The sequence below is a fragment of the Choloepus didactylus genome, chromosome 4, assembly GCF_015220235.1.
Source record: "Choloepus didactylus isolate mChoDid1 chromosome 4, mChoDid1.pri, whole genome shotgun sequence".
Classification (NCBI taxonomy): Eukaryota; Metazoa; Chordata; class Mammalia; order Pilosa; family Megalonychidae; genus Choloepus; species Choloepus didactylus.
Window position 1 is genome coordinate 149,053,261 of NC_051310.1, and position 15,157 is coordinate 149,068,417.

Here is a 15,157-nt window from a genome sequence, read left to right on the forward strand (position 1 = left end):
AAGTACAAATACAGATCATTAAGAAGAAATTTACAGTACCATTACATAGTTGTACATTCATCACCTAAATCAATCCCTGACACCTTCATTAGCACACACACAAAAATAACAAGAATAATAATTGAAATGAAAACAATTAAAGTAAAAAAGAACACTGGGTGCCTTTGTCTGTTTGTCTGTGAACAATCGAATGTACGATTTGTTTTGTATGACTGCGTGGTATGTGAATATATCTCAATAAAAAGAAGATAAAAAAAAAAAGAAGAAATTGAACAACTGTGTGCTGCGCTTAAGTAGAGAAGAGGTATCACAGCAATGAGTCTTAATGAATAACATGAGTCTAAGATGGCAAAGCCTGTTTTCCTCAGAGAACAATTTAAAAATTGCCCAATAACCCCTAACTTACCTGTAATGATACCACTAGCCAATCCAGGAATGCCCTGGATTGAAGTGACATTATTGTGAACAAAGTATTCATCACAGGTAGCATTGAAAAACTGGGTTGAGTTACAGAAGAAGCCCCATAACTTTGATGGGACTGTCATGTTGTTCATTTCCTTGGTCTTAGAGCAAATATCAATGTGTCTTGATGAAAGGGTGCGGTTGCCCAGCATGCAGACCCTAAATGCAAACAAATAGGGAGAAATATCAAGCAAGAAAAGGATAAAAAAATACACTAAAAAAAGGAAATAGGTTTAGTAAAGGGAAAAAAATCATCTCTTAAGGTTTCTATTGTCATGGGGCGTAGAGGGATAAAAGGGGGAAAGAACAAATATTTTTTAACTGACCAACAGTGTAAGTGGTGATTTACATTTTCTGCCAATTTAATCCTTACAGCAACCTTATAAAAGTCATACAGCTGAAAGGTGGCAGTAATATAATTCAAAAACAAGACTATCTGAAAACACTATGCTGACTCATCTTCCAAAATTTCTAAGGTATTTTACTACTTTTAGAGACTTTTTGTTCTTCGTACAACAACAAAAAACTACCTCTATTATTTTGGCCTAGAAAAGCTTTACATTCCTAATAATCCCCTTGGAAATGTTATGCTGAAAGACAAACCTTTCTGGCTATGGTTGCAAGGAAGACAGCTCAGCTAGAATGAAAAAATACATCCTTCTCTGTCCTAAGAAAAAATTGTTTTTCAACAGTGGGAGTGAATATATTTCAAGATAATACAAATATAACCATTAATTTTATTTTTTCTTAAATTCAGAGAACAAAACAACTTTTTAAATCTGTAAAATTACAGCAAAAACTATGAAAAATGTCACACACATACAGTATAATGAACCATGTATCCATTGTGCAGCTACAACTCCCAACATTTTCCAGGTTTGTTTCAAGTATTCCCCTAGGTTTTTTTGTCTTGTATGGCTGGATTATTTAAAGAAAATACTATGTATCATGTCTTATTACCCACCAAAAATAAAACAATAATAATAATAGCAGCAACAAAAGGAGAAGAATCAAAGGAGAATTTGAGGCAAAATGAAATTTCCCAAGTTGAGATATGGCCAGAATGTGGCCATTAGTATTTTTGTGACTCTAAAAAAGATCTCCAGCTTTTTTTACAGCTCTCAAATAGGTAAGGTGACTGAAAATTTACAATAGAATCTATCACTTACATCATATAGCATGGCATAAAAGGAACAATGGACTGGGAGCCAAAAATCAATCACAGGGTTCATATTCTTGCTCTGTCATTAGTTAACTTTTGGACAAGTCATTTAACTTCTGTAGACCTGTTTTTCCATCTTGAAAAAAAATCTGTTTTTCTCTAATCTGGTTAAATAAACATAAGATTGAAGAATGTGATCCTGAATGATCCAGAGGACATTTCAAGAACATCTCTGTTCCAAAATTACAAACAACTTTAGTCCCCATGCCACTAGTCACAGGGAAAACAGTTGAGCAAGTGAGTCATAGATTTGTACAAATCCATCACTACTTCAAAAAAATACTTTAAGACACCTATATGGTTTGCAGTATTATCTATATAGAGAGACAAGCATTTATTTCCCTTTATTTTATAACTATAAAGTCCATTACGTACTAAGCAGAATAAAAATTTAATTAAAAATATTTAGGTGGGAGTTTAGGTTTCTTTTGACTCTACATTTTTCATTAATAAAATGAATTCAACATTTATCTATCTTACAAAGCTTTTGGCAATAGATGTAGTGTTTGTGAAACTCTTCATGAATATTTCAAATACAATCAATCATTATTAGAGTGGGGAAAAACCCTAATATCTACACCCAAAAGATGGTTACATCTGCTGGATCTAGCCCTGGGGCATAAAGAAGAGGATTGATATGAAATAGTTTTGCTGAGAACCTTCTTCCCTTGATGTTAACTGGGCTTATATAAGAGAGAAAAATCTCAGAGAGACTTCATAAAATCCTGACTTGACGTTATCACACCACCAGATGTTGTCTGTGACCAGCCAATAATGATGGCTAGGCAGAAAGACAGACACGTACGGGAAGTGCGGAGGAGCAAAGGAAGACTTGATGGCTCCAGCATAGATGGCCAAGATGGATACAATGACACAGGCCAGGAAAAGTGAAGCAAACTTGTTCACATAGCGTACACCGATGAACACCACCAATACCATAAGGACCAAGAAGGCTGTGCCATAGACACGCATATTATTTAGCATGGCGGCTGATTCCTTGAATGCATCATCACTGCGAAAGATGGCAGCCCGGGGGACGATATACACCTGTTAGGAAAAAAGAAAAGAAAATGAGGTTATTTCAGGGTAATCAAGTAACAGAGATGCTGTAGTCTGCATTTGTTTTCAGAAAGGAAAGCAAATCTGAGATAGAAAATAACTGGAGACATCCTTAGCCCAATTCCTATTTGGGAAGATCTGAATGCCTACAAAAATGTGATAGCAAAGATTTGTTGTATTGTTTTGTGGGTTTGTTTTTGTCCCCAAACTCTTCTGAATACCAACATTTCCAAATAGAAAAAAAAAGGGTGGGGGGCATTAATAATTCTATTCAAGGAGTTATATAAAAAAAGTAATGATTATCTTGAGTTCTGTTATTCTATCATTAATTTAAATAGTAAAAACATACATCCCAGTGAATAAAGAAATGAAAAACATTTCATTTCATTGGGATAAGGATATTGAAAAAGAAAAACTTTATTTTGCTTTTTCTCCATTGGCCCAAGTCTTGACTCCAAGACTAACTTTGTCTGAGTGGAAGGATAGTAGTGATTGGAAGAGAGGGGAAGAGATAAGTGTGGGGGAAACAGCAAAGGATACCCTCAATCTTTCTACCTCATATTCACAATATTGACCACAGGTAGCTAATAATAGGTTAGCAGTCAACCTGATTGATTCCTATAGCTGATCTCTCAGAAGATTTGATATCAAAGAACAAAATAAACCCAAATGTATACCACTTCTACACTGTAGACAACAATTAAGTTATTACTCACCAGAAAAATTTCGATGGCACCAAGAATATACATGGCTGCTGCAAATGTTGTACCAAGATAAAAACAGAGGCCAACAGCCCCACCAAATTCTGGGCCCAGGGCCCGGGAAATCATAAAGTATGAGCCTCCAGCTAAAACACAAAATAGGTGAATGGGAAAAAGAGAGCATATTAGTAAGCAGAACATTAACAAGTCACAGTTAAGAAGAACAAAAACATGTATGAAGGATAAATACATTTCAGGTTTTTGAAAATCCTGAATGCGATAAAGAACAGATATGCTAGTGGGAAATAAAAATGAAACATTTATTGTACATCTTATGTTCCATAGGAGGCACTACAATTTGCCAGTATTACTTGGAAACATATCAGAGAAAATTTACTAAAGGAATGAATAGTCCAATAAAATACATTCTAACAAAAAGAAACTAAGAATATGACTTGAAATGAAAGCATTCTAGCTTAGAGTATAAGAGATTTTAAAGAAGGTACCCTAAAGTCAAATAATATTAGAGTCTATGGCTTACAGACCATTACTCTGTAGTAGCACAGAAGAACATACTAAATAGTATTCTATTCCTTGGAAGTTTACATCTCTGGCTTTACAACATAAACACACAGCAATTGCTGATGGCCTCTGACATCCCAACCTCAGCCTACTGACCTGGCACTACTCCATTAGTAGCAATGGCACTCATGGAGATAGCAGTCAACATTGTCTGTAGAGAAAGGGTAAGAAGATTGTTATTCCATACTACTTTCCCATCTGTGGACCTCAGAGCACTTATCCAACATATAACCCTACCTACTTTTATAAAGGGAGTTGTCTGTCTACCTAATGGTATGGAAATGAGATGATGTGGTCCAATTCACTGCACTAATTACATTATTATCATATGGAGCATTCTGTTCAAATGATCCTACATCTTAATCAGTAGTTTGGGTACCATAAGAACTACTGATTTCACCATGAATCACCTAGTTAAACAGGAAATAAAGCATAACATGATAAAGAAATACTAGGGAAACAATTTCGAAAGAGGTTGGAAACTTACTAACGAATGGCTATAATACCAAGAAAAACATTCAGTTAGCAAGGGAACCTCCGAAGACTTTTGAGCACCTAAGAACTGTATTTTAAAAACATTACCTTGTAGAAGAGTACAGGATGGACAGCAGACAGGGAGTTGCTGGAGGCAGAGTGACCACTTAGGAGGCTACTAGAGTAGTTCAGCGAGAGGTAAGAACTACAGTGGCGGTAAAGGGAATAAAATGGAAGGGTTGAATATAAGAGATTTTAGAGGGAGACTTGATTGACTTTGGCAGCTGATTACTTGTAAGAGGCAACTGAGAAGCCAAAGATGGCCCTGAGGTTTCAAGCCTGAGAAACTGAAAAAAATGGTGGTACCATTATTTTTAAATTATTAGTGATATGGACTATGTCTGCTTAATCTGCTCTGTACAGTACTCAACTAAGCAAAAAGGCACAGAAAGGGTGTATGGTGATAAGAAAAAAAGTAGACAGCAGAAACCTATAATAAAATTGACAGATGTGACTGGGATATATGGATAGAAGGAGTTTAAATTAAAGGAAGATCAGAATGTTTTCAGTATAGTAGAAAGAAGGCCTAGAAAGAACACACCCACATTTCTAGGGAAAGGATAACAAGAGACCTCAAAACAAAACAAAATCTCTCACATAGCTTTGTTTCTCAATATTATTCTGGAATAGGACATCGAATTTTCTACTGTATTTCTCGTCATGACTTCAGTACTATCAAGCTCAAATGGCATTGATTCTGAATTCTTGGAAGAGAGGGACTATATGCTGTATCTTCTATTTCCTACTAGAAGTCTTCCTTTGTAATTTCTAGTATATTGTATCATAGATAGCAAGCAGTGAATAGACACTAAATAACTGAAAATTCTTTAGATGGTGATATCAGAAAAATATCTCCTGTTGGGATCATGACATTCCCTATTCTTTGTTTTATTCCTAAAGAAGTCAAGTTCTAGTAGTGGGACATGCATATATTCTGAGAGTTCCCAATGTTTCAGATGATCTCTAGTAACCAATGTGTGACTTACACAGCAGCAGCAGATAAGGACAATTGCAAAGGCCTGCAGAACTCCGGCTGTGCCTACCACCCACGTAAGGCGTAGAAACAGGATCACTCCAAAAATATTTTGTAGACATGGGAGGTAGACACCCATAAAGGTACCCATTTGGGGGGTCTAGAGGGAAAGATGTTGACAGGAGAAAGAAATTATATAGCCATCTAGAAAAGATGCTTTTATCTTTAACTTTATGTAAAAACTCACTTTTTAACCACATGTTAATCACAAAGTAGAGATAAGTTTAAGCACTATATTAAAAGAGGAGCATATAAAATCCCCATCTTACAAATGACTACTACCATACCGTTTATTATCCCTACAGCTATACATTTTTCCTTTCATAGGTCCTCATACATTTTTTAAAATTAAATTGTTTTATTGAGATATATTCACATACCATACAATTATCCATGGTGTACAATCAATTGTTCACAGTACCATCATATAGTTATTCCTTCATTACCCTAATCTATTTTTGAACATTTTCTTTAGACCAGAAAGAATCACAATAAGAATAAAAAAGTAAAAAAAAAACAACACCCAAAACACCCCCCTCACCCTATTTTTCATTTAGTTTTTGTCCCCATTCTTCTACTCATCCATCCATACACTGGATAAAGGGAGTGCGATACACAACATTTTCACAATCACAGTCACCCATTGTAAGCTACATTGTTATACAATTGTCTTCAAGAGTCAAGGCTACTGATAGTTGGAGTTTGATAGTTTCAGGTATTTACTTCTAGCTAGTCCAATACATTAAAACCTAAAAAGGGTTATCTATATTGCGTGTAAGAATGCCCACCCAAGTGACCTCTCGACTCCATTTGGAATCTCTCAGCCACTGAAACTTTATTTTGTTTCATTTCTCATCCCCCTTTTGGTCAAGAAAGTGTTCTCAATCCCATGATGCCAAGTCCAGATTTATCCCTGGGAGTCATATCCTGCATTGCCAGGGAGATTTACATCCCTGGGAGTCAGGTCCCATGCCCCACACATTTTTATTATACGTAGTTATCTGGTCACAAACAAACTTTTGAGTGGGTCCTTAACAATTTAAAATTTTCTGTTCTTCAAAACTGTTAGCTTTCTCTTCAAATAATTCACTTAAAAGTGGAATGAGACGTAATAGAATTCCTTCAATTGAGCATGTATTCTTAACACTAGCTAGCAAAATAAAGATGTGAGGGTTATTTTATCCCTTTCCAAAGAGCTGAACAATCAAAAAGCAAAACTACTATTGCACCATATTTTCCTTTTGAGAAAAACCGCTTATTTGGTCTTTTAAAAACCCAATAACTTCACTACAGATGGTGCGGTATCAACTAGTGAGGCAGATGGATACAATTATGCTGTTGCCTCTTCTGGAATGCTTTTCTAGATATTAGCTGGCTCACTCCCCACGTTATTTAGGTTTCTGGTCAAATATCAGCTTGTCAGAAAAGTCCTACCCTGATCAACCTGTCTAAACTGGCAATAACCTCTGTGCATTGCTCCCTTGCTGGCCAGTCGCAGTCTCTTTACCCTGCTTTATTATTTTTTTTTTCAAGCATTTATCAACACTTAATATGTTATAAATTTTGTTTAAAGACTGTCTCCTCAAACTAGAATTTAGACCACATGTGCCGGTTTATATATATTATGCCCCCCAGAAAAAGCCATATTCTTTAATGCAATCTTGTAGGGGAAGAGGTATTAGTGTTATTTAGGTTGAAACCTGACTGAGTGTTTCCATGAAGATGTGACCCACCCAACTGAGCGACACCTCTGGTTAGGGTGTGATCTCTGACTGAATGTTTCCATGGAGTTGTGGCCCCGCCCATTCAGAATGGGCCTTGATAAGTTCACTGGAGTCTTATAAAGGGGCTCACAAACAGAAGAACCTCAGAACTACAACTTAGACATTGTGAAGACGGCCACTGAAAGCAGACTTCTGCTCCGCAGAAGCTAAGGGGGGACAAAATGCCCCAAAAGGAACATACTGAAGAATGCATAGGAGCTGAGAGAGAAGCAGGAACACAATCCAGGATCAGCACATGCCTGCCACATGACTTCAAAGTTTACACAAGTTTTCTGCATGCCAATGGCCTGTCTCCAGTGAAGGTATCCTGTTGTTGATGGCTTCTCTTGGATACTCCATGGCCTTTATATAACCAAATATGCCCCTTTTATAAAAGCCAATACATTTCTGGTATTTTGGTAACAGCAGCATTAGCAAACTGGAACACCATATGACAGATGGAACTTTGTATGTTCCATTTATGTTATGACCCCAGTTGCCCAGAACAGTGCATGGTAAATATATTGAACATTTGATAGTTATTGAACATTTGATAGTTACTGAACATAGAATGATGCCTGAATATTTCTTTCTTATATCCAGGGCTCTTTTTATTTACCCTTATTATCCAAAGACCTCACCTTGGTAGGTTTCTTTTTCCCTTCAGGAATGTTCTCCGCTTCTTCATGTTCCTTTGCTCCTTGTGTCAGATTAGTGTAATTGGCCATGCGGTTGAGGAGAGAAGACACCTTTGGCCTGGTGTCCATTTCTTCCTATAAAGCCAGAGTCAGAAATATGAAAGAAATGAGTGATGAAAAACACTGGAAATAAGCATCAAAATAACCTATCTACCAGAAAACTGCAAAGTAGAAGACAGAATACTTCACACAAAAATATTTTAAGAAAATTTATGAATGAGATTTTATCAACCCCCACATTAAAATATCACATACAATCAACGCAACAAGAATCCTTATACAATTCTTTGATAAAAGTTCCATTATTCTTTCTAACAGTTATTCAGCTTTACCTACAGTCAAAACAAAATCACACTGACCCTACCAAAGGCTGTAATCTAGTCAAGAACATTCATAATATAATCCTTCATCAGAGTACCCCCTTTCTTTAGGCTACTAATATTCCACTAACATATATGGCTATTATTTGTATCATCAAGCATAGATAGGAGAAAGAAGGGCACTTATATCATTTTTCAAAGTCAGTCAAAAGTGGTGCTAGAATAAACCAGGTTCCTTGCAAGAACCTGGCCAGATTCTATCAGAGTCCATGTTAGCTTAGGTAAAACATACAGATCCTTTTAACCTAGCTGCCTGTTTCCTACAGAGATATTCGTTCTAAGGAAAATGATAGTCTTTCCAAACACAGGGTTAAGAAATACACTTATATGTAGAAGAAAGATAATTCTAACTAAAATATTTAATTGCTAGCTGAATTAGATTGTAAAGTTCTCCACATGTCTAAGATGTCAGTATTCTTTGTCCTTGCTTAATAAAAATTCGATTTAATGGCTACTCAACATGATTAATTTATCTATATAACATTACAATAAAAAGTTACAATAATTATTGTATTTTATTTTAACAATTATTTAATTATCCAGCTTGCACTATTTTGAAACTGAATGATGTACGTGCTAGTTTGGATGTATTATGGCCCCCAAAATGCCATTATCTTTGATGCAATATGTGGAGGCAGATGTATTAGTGTTGATTAGGTTGGAACCTACTGATTGTTGCCATGGAGATGTGACTCAATCAACTGTGGGCAAGACTTCGGATAATTTCCATGGAGGTATTACTCTGCCCATTCAGCATGGCCTTGATTAGTTTACTAGAGCCCTATATAAGAGCTCAGACAGAAGAAGCTTGTTCTGCAGCTTAGACAGACATTTTGAAGATGGCCATTGAAAGCTGACATTGACATTTTGGAGAATGCCATTTTGAAACCAGAACTACGGAGCAGACACCAGCCACGGCCTTCCCAGCTAACAGAGGTTTTCCGGATGCCACTGGCCATCTTCCAGTGAAGGTACCTGGTTGCTGATGCTTTACCTTGGACACTTTATGGCCTTAAGACTGCAACTGTGTAACCAAATAAACCCCCTTTACAAAAGCCAATCCATTTCTGGTATTTTGCATTCTGGCAGCATTAGCAAACTGGAACAGTGTAGTAATGACTATCCTGAACTCTCTGTCTTTAGTTTTCTTCCAAATATTACCTCAAAGAGTGCCAAGTTTTTATCAAAATATTCATCCCCTTCTTCATAATTGGAGTTATTGAGATAAGCATTTCGAGCTTTCTTATGTCCATCATCTGGAAAAAAAATTAAACCAAGTTAGTTCCTCGCTGGTATTGAAGAAGAATCAGCACCAAATCATTGTATGTTGCCTCTCTTGTAAATAGAACTCATTTTCATACTCAAGTTCAATCTGTGAGTGGTAGAACGGAATCAGCCTTGCTTGGAGAATATTTTCGCATTCCAGAAGTAAAAACAAACCTCTAAGATGTAAACATCAGTCATTCCTTTTCTCAATACAAATATGAACAACAGAGTCTGAAGATACTATGCTTTTAGGATTCTGGCCTACAGAACCCCTGCTCTTAGTCGTCCAAATCTAGAATGAAGAAAACAGAGTATTCCATTCTACTCAGTAACAACACTATGCTAGACATAGACGACCTTACGCATTGTTGATAATAGCAAAAAAAAACTCACTGTTTCCAGAGCAGTCTACCTTTTTGTAAAGAACAGGAGATCAATTTAACTGAGTATTATTTTTGTCATATATTTTTTATTTTAAAAGAGGCACCCCATATGAATTTGATGAAACAGTTCCGAAGGGAAAAAAATGGGACTAAGTCCCCTAAGACAGCAGTTTGTGTTGTATGAGCACTTTCTTAACTTTGGTTCTTTACCGTATAAAAGTTAAATAATTACAATCTTCTGGTAAGGTTTTGGGGGGGGGGTATTATGTAAATTAAATGCCAAGATTTTAAATACTGTGGAAATAGATACCAAAATAAAAAATCAAAAGAGTTCATCAGAAACCCTGTAACCTTAAATGAATAAGATGAACTTGGGATATCTTTTTGCTCCAGAAAGCGGGGAAGCTGTCGAATTACTGGATAATGTCAAAAGGACACAAGAACCAACCTGAAGGGGTTCCTACTGGCCACACTGGGTAACATGAACATTAAATTTAAAAAATTCAATGCATTGAAAGGCAAAAAATGAAATATTCATAATGGAATTTTAAAAAATTAGTCACTTTTGGCGGTTGCTAAGGCAGTAATGCATACATCTGAAAAATAATAAATGGAAAGAACCAAGTAATTACCTTTCTTTTCCTGTGCAAACTGTATTTCAGGATAACCAAATAGTTGATAAAGTTCTTCACTATAGAAGCTTTCTAGCTAATAAATGCAGTTGGACTCACAGAATTAGAAAAAATAATTACCACTTTTTAATCTCGAATGAAAAAATGGATCTAGGCAATGACCAACAACGGTTGCTTTAAAACCATTAGGTGAAAGGCTGAGGCAGGAACTTTATAATGGATGGATCAGGCTAGTCTGGAATCAATCTTAACATCACTAGAACTGGGACAACACAATCTTCTGAAGTGATATGATGAAAAGTACACTGTGCCATTTATGATTTATTCTTCTCAAAAGAATTGAAATTGAATCTAATCAAGCCTCTAAATTTAACTCCTAATTCACAGAAAACATGGAGGCTGAATAAAATTAAATACTTTCACAGAGATGTAATCATCAAATTCAGAATGTGGAAAATTCTACATGATAAACAAATAAATGGCATAAACTAAAAAATGTGAACTCTTACAGATCAGAAGAGACTTGACACATATCGACCACTTGCAAGGTTTGAACCTTGTTAGGATCCTTCTTTAAACAAATCAAATGTAAAAAGATATTTTTAAAACAACCATGGAAATCTGAACTGGATTGGTTATTTTTTTAAAAAAGGAGGTACAGGTAAAAGCCTATGATACTCAGGATTGTCTTTAAAACACTCCAGGAGGGGAAAAAAAAAAAAACTTCAAACATGTTACAAATCTGTTTTAAAGCACCTCAACTTTTTTCTCCTGGAATGTTACAAGAAAAATCCCTGATATCTACTTTACTGGAGCTTTGAAATTTCCCATAATAAAAAGTTAAAAAAAAAAAAAAAAGCAAAAAGAAATCTTTTTCCTTTCCATAATGAGTCAAGAAAATTCTAAAGAGAATGACACAGCTTAAAATTCTTACCACTTCTGAGTAATTCATTCATTTAATTAATTCACAAAAATATTTATTAAGTTCCTATGATATACTAAGTACTGTTTTAGGTTCTGTGGATATAGCAGTGAACAAAATATTTAAAGACCCTGCTTCAATGTGCTTATACCGCAGTCACAGAAGACAGAAACAAACAGAATAAAATATATGACCTTTTAAGAAGTGATAAGTTCAACAAAGGCAATGAAATAATATGGGATAGACAGTGACGGGGAAGGGAAAGGAAGACAACTTTAGATAGGATCACTGGTGTGCTGATAAAGAAAGGGAGAAGAAGAGAGGGAGAAAGGAAGAGAGGGAGAGGGGGGGAGGGAGAAGAGAGGAGGGAAAGGGAGAGAAGGAGAGGAAGGAAGAGGAAGAGAGGGAGAGAGGCAGGGAGTGAGAGAGAGTGAGAGAGAGGGCCCAGATTTGAAGTATTTGCCAATTTCTGTGGTGTTCTCATACCAGGGTCAATTTCAAACTACTGACATGAAGGCACTGACCATGGTGTTGGGAAGAGATGTGCACAACTGACTCTACTGAACTGGTATGGACTGGTATAGGATGGTCAGCAAAGGCCTGCATTTCAGGCACAGGGAATAACAAGTTTAAAAGATCCCAAAGCAGGAACAAACTTAGTTTATTCATAAAACAGAAAGGTTAACATAGCTGAAGTAGAGTGAGGAAAGAAGAGTGGTTAGAAAGGAGCCAGACCATGTAGTTAACAAATGGATAACTCTTCCAAATTCATTTATTTAATAATCCCTCCTTTCCCCATTGACCTATTCTAGATAGTATCACAATGACAGGAGTTAAGGCATGGGGAGAAAGGGATGTGAGAGTGCACTATTGTCATTTTCTTTATTTAGCAAGTAGTAGTGATACAGGGTAACAGTTATTTTAAAGTAGAAGGGATGAGAAAGAATCAGAAAATGAAGGACGAATTAAAATAACTAGGATGGTAGAAATGGGTTAAAATATATCAAATGTAGCAATAAATGTAAAAAGACTCAATTCGCTAGTTAAAACATAAAGATTGACAGATTTGATTAAACTACAAAATCCAGATATATACTGTGGTGCTTTGAAGTTGTATATGTACCCCAGAAAAACATGTTCTTAAATTTAATCCATTCCTGTGGTTGTGAACCCATTGTAGTAGGACCTTTCGATGAGACTACTTCAGTTAAGGTGTGACCCACCTCAATCAGGATGGGTCTTAAACCTATTACTGGAGTCCATGATAAGAGAATGAAATTCAGACAAAATGAAAACCATAGAAGAAGCTTATATCAATAAAACCCAGAAAAGAAAGGAAAGACCAGCAGATGCCACCACGTGCTTTGCCATATGAAAGAGGAGCCAAGGATCACTGGCAGCTAGTCTTTGGGAAGAAAGCATCACCTTTATTTGGACATATTCCTGGTTTCAAAATCATGAGTGAATAAATTCCCATTGTTTAACCTTACTCATTTCATGGTATTTGCTTTGAGCAGCCTGGGAAACTAAAACATAAACTGCTTATAAAAGATCATGCAAAGACATGCAAAGCTGAAAGTAAAGAAAAGATTTATCAGGCAAATACTAACTCAAAGAAAGCAATATAATTATATAAATATCTGATAAATTTGTCTTTAAGAAAAAACCTTATTAGGGATGAGAATATAACTAGGATGGTAGAAATGGATTAAAATATATCAAATGCACCAATAATTACAATAAATGTAAACAGACTAAATTTATCAAATTTATTTGGAAGGAAAAGATGCCTTGAATTGCTAAAAACATTATAAAAAAAGAAAAATGAAGTGGGAGGACTTACACTCCTTGACTTTGAAGCTTATTATAAAGCCACAGTAGTCAAAACAGCATGGTACTGGCACAAAGATAGACATATCGATCAATGGAATCAAATTGAGAATTTGGAGATTGACCCCCAGATCTATGGTTGACTGATCTTTGATAAGGTCCCCAAAACCACTGAACTGAGACATAACAGGGGGGCGGGGAGAGCTGGATAGCCATATCCAAAAGAACGAAAGAGGACCCCTACCTCACACCCTACACAAAAATTAACTCAAAATGGATTAAAGACCTCAATATAAGAGACAGTACCATAAAATTCCTAGAAGATAATGTAGGGAAACATCTTCAAGACCTTGTGTTTGGAAGTCACTTCTTAGATCTTACACTCAAAGCACAAGCAACAAAAGAAAAAATAGATAAATAGGAACTCCTCAAACTTAAAAACTTCTGTACCTCAAAGGAATTTGTCAAAAAGGTGAAGAGAAAGCTAACTCAATGGGAAAAAAATATTTGGAAACCATGTATCTGACAAAAGACTGATATTCTGCATATATAAAGTAATCCTACAACTCAACAACAATAGTACAGACAGACCAATTATAAAACAGACAAAAGATATGAAAAGACAGTTCTCTGAAGAGGAATTACAAATGGCAAAAAAAACATGAAAAAATGTTCATGCTCACTAGCTATTAGGGAGATGCAATTAAGACCACAATCACACCTATTAGATTAGCTGCCATTAAACAAACAGGAAACTAAAAATGCTGGTGAGGATATGGAGAAATTGGAACTCTTATTCATTGTTGATGGGACTGTATAATGGTACAGCCACTCTGGAAGACAGTCTGGCAATTCCTTAGAAAACTAGATATAGAGTTACCCTACAATCCAGCAATTTCACTTCTAAGTATATATGCAGAAGACCTGAAAGCACTGACATGAACTGGTATCTGCACACTAATGTTCATAGCAGCATTATTCACAATTGCCAAGAGATGGAAACAATCCAAATGTCCTTCTACAGATGACTGGATAAACAAAATGTGGTATATACACAGGATGGAATACCACATGGCAGTAAGAAGGAACGAGATCATGAAACATATGACAGCATGGATGAAACCTGAAGACATAATGCTGACTGAAATCAGCCAGACACAAAAAGAGAGATATTGTATGTTACCACTAATGTGAACTCTGTGGAAAATGTAAAAAAAATGGCTTATATTGTAGAATGTAGGGGACCTAGCGATAGACAGCAAATAGTGAAGGGGGAACGGTAATCTAATAAGAACAGATAAGTTATGGAGAGTAAACTTAATGTTATGGGAATGCTCAGGAACAACTATAGCTTCTTAAATTTTTTTTGGGGGGGTATGGTAGAAACATGTTGGAAGCAGTATAGTTATTCTAGATTATTGTATTTTTTATTTCTGTGTACAGTTATGGTTTGTTAATTTTCTTGGGATAAGGAAGGACATGTTGGAAGCAATGTAGTCATTTTAGGTTATTTGTTTTTTCTTATTCCTTCGTTTTGGTTTTGTTTGAAATTTTTTTATTATTTGAGTTTTAATTATTAAGTTAAAAAGAATGAATGTGTTTAAAAAAGTAAAAAAAGTAAATAAGTAAATGAACAATGTGGGGAGGAGGGGTATGGAATGTTTTAGATGTTCTTTAATTTTTATTTTAT

General features: G+C 35.7%; 1 protein-coding gene across 4 annotated transcripts in view; it reads right to left on the reverse strand.

Annotated features, from left to right (window-relative positions):
- The window catches only part of SLC12A6 (solute carrier family 12 member 6), a 153,745-nt gene that overhangs the window by 41,068 nt on the left and 97,520 nt on the right, over positions 1–15,157 (reverse strand). For all 4 annotated transcript variants that reach the window (XM_037834405.1, XM_037834406.1, XM_037834407.1 and 1 more), the window contains 7 exons: positions 9,596–9,690; positions 7,998–8,129; positions 5,547–5,693; positions 4,123–4,177; positions 3,460–3,590; positions 2,490–2,731; positions 407–621 (listed from right to left, as the gene is read on the reverse strand). In XM_037834405.1, the coding sequence (XP_037690333.1) occupies positions 407–621; positions 2,490–2,731; positions 3,460–3,590; positions 4,123–4,177; positions 5,547–5,693; positions 7,998–8,129; positions 9,596–9,690 (1,017 nt within the window). The remainder of the gene's footprint in view (positions 1–406; positions 622–2,489; positions 2,732–3,459; positions 3,591–4,122; positions 4,178–5,546; positions 5,694–7,997; positions 8,130–9,595; positions 9,691–15,157) is intronic.